The following is an 11,507-nucleotide window of genomic DNA, read 5'->3' as shown; positions in this document are numbered from 1 at the left end:
ATAATGCGTGAGAGCCAAGACTGTGGGCTCTGGGTTACTTACACTTGGGTCTCAGTGTTGCTTGTTTGCCAGTGATGGGACTTTAGCACGTTACTAAACCAAGTTTCCATATCTGTGAAATGAGGATAACAACAGTACCTACATGTTATGAGGTGTAATTGTAATAATGTATATAAAGCAGTTAGGGGGGTTGCATGGCTCAGAGTAGGCACCCCAAAACATGTGACCGGGTCTTGTTTTTTTTTATTGTCACTATGAAACTACATACAGGGGTCGTGTAGAGGTTCTGGGGCGGGAACAAGCAGAGAGGAGTGAAGGCAGGGGAGGAAGTCTGGATGAGGAAGGAGCTGCACATCACTTCTTGGTGACTTTCACATTCACCTCTCTTTGCCTTCTATACTCCCAGGCACAAAAAAAGAAGAATTGGATTGAGTAATAGTTTCTGTAGGGAAGGTAATAAAATAATGGATGACTTTCAAACTCAGTGCTGACATTTTAGTATTTTATTTTATTTTATTTTATTTTATTTTATTTTATTTTAAAGCTTATTTATTTATTTTTGAGAGAGACAGAGAGAATGTGGGTGGAGAGCGGCAGGGAGGGAGGGAGAGAGAGAAACCCAGGCAGGCTCCACGCTGTCAGCACAGAGCCTGATGCGGGGCTCGAACTCAAGAAACAGTGAGATCATGACCTGAGCCAAAACCAAAAGTCAGACGCTTAACTGACTGAGCCACCCAGGTGTCCCTCAAAGCTGAAAGTTTAAAATTTTTAGTAAATGTTTACCAAAGGGTTCAGGAGAGAAAATGGATTTCAAGTGAAAGAAAATATGAACTTGAAATGATTTGGTTTCAAACAGAAATGAGAGTCCAGAGAGGGAGGGAACGAAGAAGGATGAAGGGGAGGAGGCACTCATTCAACTATGTGCCCAAGTTAATGCTTCCCATCGTGGCCGGGCAAGCATTCAGAGGGCTTCCCTGTGTATCACAACTTAATTTTAAAATCGAAAAAGAATAACATTTACCTCAAAACATTTGTTCCCCTCAGTGCTTTCTACATGGCATTTGCATCTGAAGTTTTCTCCTCAGTGTTTTCTGCACGGCAGCCTTTACCTCCTTATTCCTCAAGCTGTAGATCAGGGGGTTCAGCATGGGGATCACCGTGGTGTAGAACACGGAGGCCACGTTCTCCTTGGCCACAGAACTGGCCGTGGAGGGTTTTAAGTACATGAACGCTGTAGATCCATAGAACATTCCCACAGCTGCAAGGTGAGAGCTGCAGGTGCTGAAGGCTTTGGACCTTCCCTGTGTGGTGCTGATGTGGAGGATGCTGGAGAGGATGAAGACGTAGGAAACAAGGACTGTTAAGCTGGTGACTGTGATGTTGAATCCAGCCAAAAAGAACACTGTCATCTCAATATGATAGGTGCTAGAGCAGGAGAGCTTCATGAGGGGCACGATGTCACAGAAGTAATGACTGATGAGGAACTCACAGTAGGACAGTTTTAACATCAGGCCAGTGTCTACTGTTGCACCAATGAAAGCCATGGCATAGGCCGCAGCCATCAGCAGGGAACACACTTGAGGAGACATGATGACATGGTAGAGCAAAGGGGTATAGATGGCGACATAGCGGTCATAGGCCATCACTGTCAGCATGTAACTCTCTGCAACGACAAACACAACGAAGAAGTAGAGCTGTGACATGCACCCCGCATAGGAGATGATGTTCTTCTCTGACACAAAGTTCACCAGCATTTTCGGGGTAATGACAGAGGAGTAGCAGAGATCCACAAGGGACAGATTGCTGAGGAAGTAGTACATGGGGGTGTGAAGCTGAGCATTCAGACAAATCAGCGTGAACATGCCCAGGTTCCCTATGATGGTGACCAAGTAGATCCCAAGGAAGAGGAGGAAGAGGGGGAGCTGGAGCTCTGGCCGATTTGTCAATCCCCTGAGAATAAACTCGGTCACTGTAGAGTGATTTGCGGCAGCCATTCTCCTGTGCTTGGGAGCCCTGTGGGGATGGGAGAGAAGAGCCCATGAGAGCCTACATTTAAACTTCTTGGCAAAGCTGGTTTTGAGCACTTGGGTTCAGTTGGGCGATCCTGGGCTCTTTCCCGATGAATCCTCCCTTCCTTTGGCTGTTGTCTGGGAGAAAGACCAGGCTCTGGGTATTTCAAAGACCATGAGGTTGGGAGGAAAAAGGGGACAAGATCTGGGGCTTTTACCACTTTTATGTTTCTCAAATATCCTACAGCAATGGTTCTTAGGGTACATTTGTTGGACCAGCAGCATCAGCACCATGTTAGAGATGCAAACTCTCAGCCTCCACCCGGGACCTACCAAATCAGAAACTCTGGGTTTATATATATTTATATATATACATATATAATTAATATATTAATATAATATATAATAAATAATATAATATATATTAATGTATATTAATATATATGTTAAGTTTATGTATTTTGAGATATTGTGAAAGAGAGTACACCTGTGCATGCAGAGAAGGGACAGAGAGAGAGGGAGGAGTGGAGAGAGAGAATACCAAGCAGGCTCCTTGCTGTTAGTGGGGAGCCCGACACAGAGCTTCAACTCATGAACCTTGAGATCATGATCTGAGCTCAAATTAAGAGTTGGATGCTTAATGGACTGAGCCACCCAGGCTCAGTCCATTTTTAAAAAGTTTCGTAACCTGCTTTTTAAAAGTACTTTAATACATTGTGTCATTTGATTCCTATAATAATAATAACTCTGGCATTAACCTTATTTCCATTTCTTAGATATAGAGCCTTTAAATCCTTAGGATGTGCTATGAAGACACAAAAATCTGATTTGCATTATAAACTTCATATGTTATATTATTGGTGGTATGGCATTTAACTTCACAATAAGTAGTCTCAGAAGTAGCTAAGTTTTTCCCCATATATTACTAAAGGGAAAACAAATTTCTTCTAGATAACAACAATAGTTTAAAAAAACTTACATTTTCCCCTTGTACACAATTTTCACCTCTTTTTTAAAAAAAAAATATATTTTTTTCAACGTTTTTAATTTATTTTTGGGACAGAGAGAGACAGAGCATGAACGGGGGAGGGGCAGAGAGAGAGGGAGACACAGAATCGGAAACAGGCTCCAGGCTCCGAGCCATCAGCCCAGAGCCCGACACGGGGCTTGAACCCACGGACCGCGAGATCGTGACCTGGCTGAAGTCGGACGCTTAACCGACTGCGCCACCCAGGGGCCCCATTTTTTTTTTCAACGTTTTTAATTTATTTTTGGGACAGAGAGAGACAGAGCATGAACGGGGGAGGGGCAGAGAGTTAATGTTTATTTTTAAGAGAGAGAGAGAGAGAATGAGCAGGGGAGGGCAGAGGGAGGGAGGGAGACACAGAATCCAAAGCAGGCTCCAGGCTATGAGGTGTCAGCACAGAGTCTGACAAGGGGCTCAAACCCATGAACTGTGAGATCATGACCTGAGCTGAAGTCAGATGCTTAACTGACTGAGCCACCCAGGCACCCCACAATCTTCACCTCTTAAAACAGTAAGAAACATAGAAAATCCACCTTGAATACACCATTACCAGAAGTCAAAGTATTTTACAAAGCAGTGCAGAGTAAATACCACTCAGTGTGGTGTGGACTGGAAAATCCTAGATAGAACTGATTTAAATTTAATTTTTTACTCCCATAATCATCTAATGATATGAAATAGGCAAACAAGATCCATATATTTGATATCAGTTACTACAATGATTACCTCTAGTTCTACCAGACCATAAGAGGCTTGGGCTTGCAGCCTATGAGAACTCAGCACATAAAGAAGAAAACGCTTAGAGATGAAGGTAAACAAATGCTTAGAAATAAAGCCTGAATTAGAAACAGGAATTCACGGAAGAAATATTTTTTCATATAATTGCATTAAATCTGTAATTGAATACTGTGCTGAGAAAAAAAACAACACAGTCTCCTGGAAATTTTAGGGGATGCCTTGGTTCCAATAGTTAGGAAATAAACATCAAGAAGTGAAGGAGCTTTCCAAATTTGTATCTATTCCTAAATGTATTCCAAGAGGCCAGCAGGGTTATGAAAAATGGGTCACTGGGGGTCTGTTTATATAACACATGGGCAGAACCTCCTGGGATTCAGTCATTTCAGAGTCTGGAGTCTTTGCTGAAGAAGCAATTAGAGTCTTGGTTTATGCCTGTGCTGGGAATCATGGTGTGTCTCCCAGGTGTGTTAATTTTCCTTTTATTTGGAGTCATCTTCAGCTTGGGAAACTTAGAGTCTAATGCCAGCATTCAAATATTTTACAGCCAAACACCCCATAATCACCACCATCACCACCACCACCACCATGACCACCATGTCAGTCATTACCATCAACATCTTTAGTTACAACCATTATGGTTACTACTAATTATTATTCTTCATTAGGCATACTCAATGAGGCTTAAAATGTTTATTTACTTACTTATTTTTGGAGAGAGAGAGAGGGAGAGAGAGAGGGAAAAAAAGGAATGAATGGGGAGAGGTGCAGAAAGAGAGGGAGAGAGAGAATCCCAAGCAGGCTCCATGCTCAGGGTGGAGCCCAATGTCGGGCTCCATTCCACAACCATGAGATGATGACCTGAAGAAACAGAAAATTTGAGCAGACCCATAACCTATAGAAATTGACTCAGTAATCAAAAATCTCTGAACAAACAAGAGTCCAGGGCCAGATGGCTTCCGAGGGGAATTCTGTCAAACATTTAAAGAAGAATTCATACCTATTCTTTCGAAACTGTTCCAAAAAATAGAAAGGAATGGAAAACTTCCACACTCATTCTATGAGTCCAGTATTACCTTAATTCCAAAACCAGACAAAAATCCCAAGAAAAAAGGAGAATTACAGACCAATATCTTTGATGAACATTGATGCAAAAATTCTCAACAAGATACTAGGAAATTTAATTCAACAGTACATTAAAAGAATTATTCACTATGATCAAGCGGGATTTATTCCTGGGCTGCAGGGCTGGTTCAATATCTACAAATCAATCTACATGTTACACCACAGTAATAAAAGAAAGGATAAGAACCATATGATGGTCTCAACAAACACAGAAAAAACATTTGACAAAATACAGCATCTTTTCTTGATAAAAGCCCTCAAGACAGTAGGGATAGAAAGAACATACCTCAACACCATATAGTCCATATATGAAAGAATCATAGCTAATATCATCCTCAATGGGGAAAAAAAAACTGAGAGCTTTTCCTCTAAGATCAGGAACAGGACAGTGATGTCCACTCTTACCACTGTTGTTCAACATTGTACTGGAAGTTATAGCCTCAGCAAACGGACAACAAAAAGAAATAAAAGGCATGCAAATCGTCAAGGAAGAAGTCAAACGTTTGCTCTTTCCTGATGATATGATACTCTATGTGGAAAACCCAAAAGACTCCACCAAAAAATCTGATAGAACTGATGCATGAATTCAACAAAGTCTCATGATACAAAATCAAGGTACAGAAATCTGTTGCATTTTTATATGCCAATAATGAAGTAGCAGGAAGAGAAATCAAGTAATTGATCCATTTACAAAACCATAAGATAGCTAGGAATAAGCCTTCACCTTTGGAGGTAAAATATCTGTACTCTGAAAACTATAGAACATTTATGAAAGAAATTGAAGAGGACACAAAGAAATGGAAAAACATTCCATGCTTATGGACTGGAAGAACAAACATTGTTAAAATGTCCATACTACCCAAAGCAATCTACACATTCAATACAATCCCTATTAAAACAACACCAGCATTTTTCACAGAGCTAGAACAAACAATTCTAAAGTTTTTATGGAACAACAAAATACCCTAAATAGCTAAAGCAATATTGAAAAAGCAAAGCAAACCCAGAATCCTCACGATTCCAGATGTCAAGCTACATTACAAAGCTGTAATCATCAAGACAGTATAAAGAAAGTACTGGCACAAACACACATACACAGCTCAGTGGAGCAGAATAGAGGACCCAGAAATGGACCCACAACTATATGGTCAACTCATCTTCGACAAAGCAGGAAAGAATATCCAATGGAAAAAAAGACAGTCTTTTCAATAATTGGTGTTGGGAAAACTGGACAACACCATGCAGAAGAATGAAACTCGACCACTTTCTGACACTATCCAGAAAAAATAAATTCAAAATGGATGAAAGACCTAAATGTGAGACAGGAAACCATCAAAATCCTAGAGGAGAAAACACATAACAACCTCTTTGGGTTCAGCTGGAGCAACTTCTTACAAGACATGTCTCTGGAAGCAAGGGAAAGAAAAGCAAAAATGAACTCTTGGTGTTTCATGAAGATAAAAAGCTTTTGCACAATGAAGGAAACAATCAACAAAACTAAAAGGCAGCGTATAGAATGGGAAAAGATATTTGCAAATGACATATCTGATAAAGGGTTAGTATCCAAAATCTATAAAGAACTTATCAAACTCAACACCCAAAAAACAATAATCATGTTAAGAAATGGATGGAAGAGGGGAGGGGGCCAAGATGGCAGAATAGCACCAAAGTTTTTTTTTGCATCTCTCATCTCTGAAATGCAGCCAGATCAACACCAAACCATCTTGCACACCAAGAAAACTTATCTGAGAATTAACACAACAATCTGAACAACTTGAACCACAGAACTCAGCAGATATGTGGTGTGGAGAGTTGAACTGGGGGAGAGAGAAGCTGTGGAGGGCAGGAAGCTGTTTTTGCTTGTGGAAAGAGGACAGAGATGGGGGGAGAGTATAAGAAAAGCACCCCCCTCCACCGGAAAGCAGCTGGAGAGGAAGTGGAAGAGTGGAAACAGCACAGGGACTGAACAAAAAAGGGAGAAAGAGAAAGGAGGGGGTTTAAATTCCATTAAGACTCTATAAACAGGGGGAGTGTAGAGTCTGACACTCTGCAGCTTGATACCTGGTGGTGCTCTGGTGGGAGGGGCAAATCCCTAGGAGCAGACAGCAAGGTGCAAGGGGTCCTCAGGCCACGTGGGGAGAGGTAGGTTCCCTGCTGTGGGGACATTTAGTTGAGACTGTGCGGCCTCCCCACAGACAAAGGTCCCAGCAGACGCTGGAGAAAAACCACATATCCTGGTGTGGAACAAGGATAGTAAGGGTGAAGCCTGGCACCAGATGTGTGTTGTGATTTACCATAAGCCCTGAAGTGCTGCTGCTACATGATTGAGTGAACTTTCTCTGGGGTGGGCTGGTACCAGGTCGTAGTCTCTGGGCATCTGCTGCAACACGGTTGTGTGAACATTCCAGGGGGTGGGCTGGCACCTGACCATTATTTGACCAGATCCTCCCCCAGAGGGCCAGAATAGGTCAAAACCACAGTCCCTCAGAAATGAGGGATTAGGAAAAACAGCCCCATCTGAGATAAAACTCAGGAGGGAGGTGCCACCTGGCAGCCTGATGGCTTGGTCATGGACAGTGTAGAAGGGGGGGAGTGGATGGAAGCCAGAGACAAAGGAGGGGTACTTCATTGCTGGTCGAGGAGAGCACAGAGTTCTGATACTAGAGACTGGGTAGCTGGGTGACACCATTTTCACCCCTTCTGCGCATGTGGGTACATGCCTACACGTGCCACAACGATCTACCCCATGTAAACTAAACAGTGCCATGTAGTGGAAAACAGAGCGATTACACTAAGTCCTGCCCAATTGGGCCAACTGAGCTCTTGAGGAACACCACAAGTCTCTCTTCTGTGTCTGCTTAGTTTATGGATTTTTTTTTAATGTTTATTTATTTTTGAGACAGGGAGAGACAGAGCATGAACAGGGGAGGGTCAGAGAGAGGGAGACACAGAATATGAAGCAGGCTCCAAGCTCTGAGCTGTCAGCACAGAGCCCGACGCGGGGCTAGAACTCACAGACCGTGAGATCATGACCTGAGCCGAAGTCGGCCGCCTAACCAACTGAGCCACCCAGGTGCCCCTAGTTTACGGATTTTAAAGTGCTTCATAGTTTGACTTTTAGGGGAAACTGGATGTACTTTCATTAGTATTTCATTCTGTTCACTAGTCCATCTATTAATTTTCTTTTCTTTTTCCTTTCTTTTCTTATTCTTGAATATAGATAGAGAAAAAATTATTATTTTCCGTTTTTCTAGAAAAGGTTTTTCTTTATTTTTCCTATATTTTTTATTTTTGTAAATTTTTAAAATTCTATTTTACTTTCATTCTTTCATTTTATTCTATTTTACTGTAGTCAGTTTTTCAAATTTTCAAATGTTTTCCTCCCCCCCGCCTTTTTTCTTTTCTTTCCCTTTTTTCCTCTAATCTATCAAACTTCTTTCAACCACCAGACCAATACACACGTAGGGCCTAACATCCTTTATTTGATTTTTTTGTATTGTTTCTAATTTTTTAATTTTAATTTTTTTACTTTATTAATTCATTTTCTTCCTTCAAAATGAGGAAATGAAGGCATTCACCCCAAAGGAAAGAACAGGAAGAAAAGATATCTGTGTGGCTTAATCAACACAGATACAAGCAAGATATCTGAACCAGAATTTAGAATCATGATAATAAGAATACTAGCTGGGGTGAGCACGATATAAGAATTAGAGAATGTAGTGACTCATTAAAAAGGAATAACGTCAGAATCATAGGGGTCCCAAAATATGAAGAGAGAGAAAAAGTAGTAGAAGGTTTATGTGAGCAAATCATGGCAGAAAACTTCCCTAACCTGGGGAAAGACATGGACATCAAAATCCAGGAAGCACAGAAAACTCCCATTAGATTCAACAAAAACCAACCATCAACAAGGCATATCATAGTCAAATTCACAAAATACTCAGGCAAGGAAAGAATCGTGAAAGCAGCAAGGGAAAAATAGCCCTTAACCTACAAGGGAAGACAGATCAGTTTTGCAACAGACCTATCCACAGAAACTTGGCAGTCCAGAAAGGAGTGGCAGGATACATTCAATGTGTTGAATTGTAAAAATATGCACCCACAAATTCTTTATCCAGCAAGGCTGTCATTCAAAATAGAAAGAGAGATAAAAAGTTTCCCAGACAAACAAAAATTAAACCACTCCTAAAGAAACATGACCACTAAACCAGCCCTTAAAAAATTTTTTAAGGGGGACTTTCTGAGGGGAGAAAAGATGAAAACAAAATGAAACAAACAAAAACCCAAAAGACCATAAAAAACAAAGAGTAGAAAGGACCAGAGAACACCACCCGAAACTCCAACTCTATAGGCAACATAAAGGCAATAAATTCATAACTTTCAGTATTCATTCTAAATGTCAATGGACTAAATGCTCCAATCAGAAGACGTAGGGCAATAGAATGGATAAAAAAAACAATATCCATCTATATCCTGTTTACAAGAGACCCATTTCAGACCTAAAGTCATCTTCAGATTGAAAGTAAGGGAATGGAGAACCATCTATCATGCTAATGGTAGCCAAAAGAAAGCCAGAGCAGCCATACTTATATCAGACAGTTTAGACTTTAAAATAAAAACTGTAACAAGAGATGAAGAAGGGCATTATGTCATAATTAAGGGGTCTATCTACCAAGAAGATCTAACCATTGTAAACATTTATGCTCCGAACATGAAAGAACACAAATATATAAATCAATTCATTACAAACACAAAGAAACTCATTGAGAACAATACCTTAACAGTAGGGCACCTCAAACCCCCTCTTACAGCAATGGACAGATCATCTAAACAGAAAATCAAGAAGGAAACAATGGCTTTGAATGACACATTGGAACGGATGGACTTAACAGATATATTCAGAACATTTCACCTTGAAGCAGCAGAATACACATTCTTCTCGAGTGCACATGGAACATTCTCCAGAAGAGATCACACACTGGGACACAAATCAGTCCTCAACAAGCATAAAAAGATTAAGATCATATTTTCAGACCACAATGCTATGAAACTCAAAATCAACCACAAGAAAAAATTTGGAAAGATAACAAATACTTGGAGACTAAAGAACATCCTACTAAAGAATGAATGGGCTAATCAAGAAGTTAAAGAGGAAATTAAAAAGTACATGGAAGCCAATGAAAATAATAACACCACAGCCTAAAACGTCTGGGACGCTACAAAGGTGGTCATAAGAGGGAAGTATATAGCAACCCAGGCCTTCCTAAAGAAGGAAGAACAATCTCAGATACACAACCTAACCTTACACCTTAAGGAACTGGATAAAGAACAGCAAAACCAACAGAAGACAGGAAATAATAAAGATTAGAGCAGAAATCAATGCTATCGAAACAAAACAAAACAAACAAACAAAAAACCTAACAGAACAGATCAATGAAACCAGGAAATTGTTCTTTGAAAGAATTAACAAATTGATAAGCCCCTAGCCAGTTTGATCAAAAAGAAAAAGGAAAGGACCCAAATAAGTAAAATCAAGAGGGAAAGAGGAGAGATCTCAACCAACACAGCAGAAATCCAAACAATAATAAGAGAATATTATGAGAAATTATATGCCAATAAAATGGGCAAACTGGAAGAAATGGGCAAATTCTTAGAAACATATAATCTACCAAAACTGAAACATGAAGAAATAGAAAATTTGAACCCACAACCAGTAAAGAAATTGAATTACTAATCAAAAATCTCCTAAAAACCAGAGTCCAGGGCTGGATGGCTTTCCAGGGGAATTCTACCAAACATTTAAAGAAGAGTTAACACCTATTCTTTTGAAGATGTCCCAAAAAATAGAAATGGAAGGAAAACTTACAAACTCATTCTATGAAGCCAGCAGTACCTTGATTCCAAAACCAGACAAAGACCCCACTAGAAAGGAGAACTACAGATCAATTCCCCTGATGAACATGGATGCAAAAATCCTCAACAAGATACTAGCCAACCAGATCCAACAACACATTAAAAGAATTATTTACCATGACCAAGGGGGATTTATATATGGGATTCAGGGCTGGTTCAATATCTGCAAAATAATCAACGTGATACATCACATCAATAAAAGAAAGGACAAGAACCACATGATCCTCTCAATAGATGCAGAGAAAACATTTGACAAAATACAGCATCCTTTCTTGATAAAAACCCTCAAGAAAGTAGGGATAGAGGATCATACCTCAAGATCATAAAAGCCATATATGAAAGACCCACTGCTAATATCATCCTCAATGGGGAAAAACTGAGAGCTTTTCCCCTAAGGTCAGGAACACGACAGGGATGTCCAATCTCGCCACTGTTACTCAACAAAGTATTGGAAGCCTTAGCCTCAGTAATCAGACAACACAAATAAATAAAAGGCATCCAAAATAGCAAAGAAGAAGTCAACCTTTCACTCTTCACAGATGACATGATACTCTACATGGAAAACCCAAAGATTCCACCAAAAAACTACTAGAACTGATTCATGAATTCAGCAAAGTCGCAGGATATAAAATCAATGTACAGAAATCGGTTGCATTCCTCTAACAATAATGAAGCAACAGAAGAGAAATCAAGGAATT

At 40.2% G+C, this 11,507-nt stretch overlaps 1 protein-coding gene across 1 annotated transcript; it reads right to left on the bottom strand.

The window, feature by feature from the left end:
- Positions 1–1,040: 1,040 nt before the first annotated feature.
- LOC102956321 (olfactory receptor 8A1-like) lies at positions 1,041–1,994 on the bottom strand. The gene has a single exon (XM_007074087.2). The coding sequence runs from the start codon at positions 1,992–1,994 to the stop codon at positions 1,041–1,043; it is 954 nt and encodes a 317-aa protein (XP_007074149.2).
- Positions 1,995–11,507: the final 9,513 nt, after the last annotated feature.

Source organism: Panthera tigris, chromosome D1 (assembly GCF_018350195.1).
Source record: "Panthera tigris isolate Pti1 chromosome D1, P.tigris_Pti1_mat1.1, whole genome shotgun sequence".
Taxonomy (NCBI): domain Eukaryota; kingdom Metazoa; phylum Chordata; class Mammalia; order Carnivora; family Felidae; genus Panthera; species Panthera tigris.
This window is presented reverse-complemented; position numbering and strand designations above follow the sequence as displayed.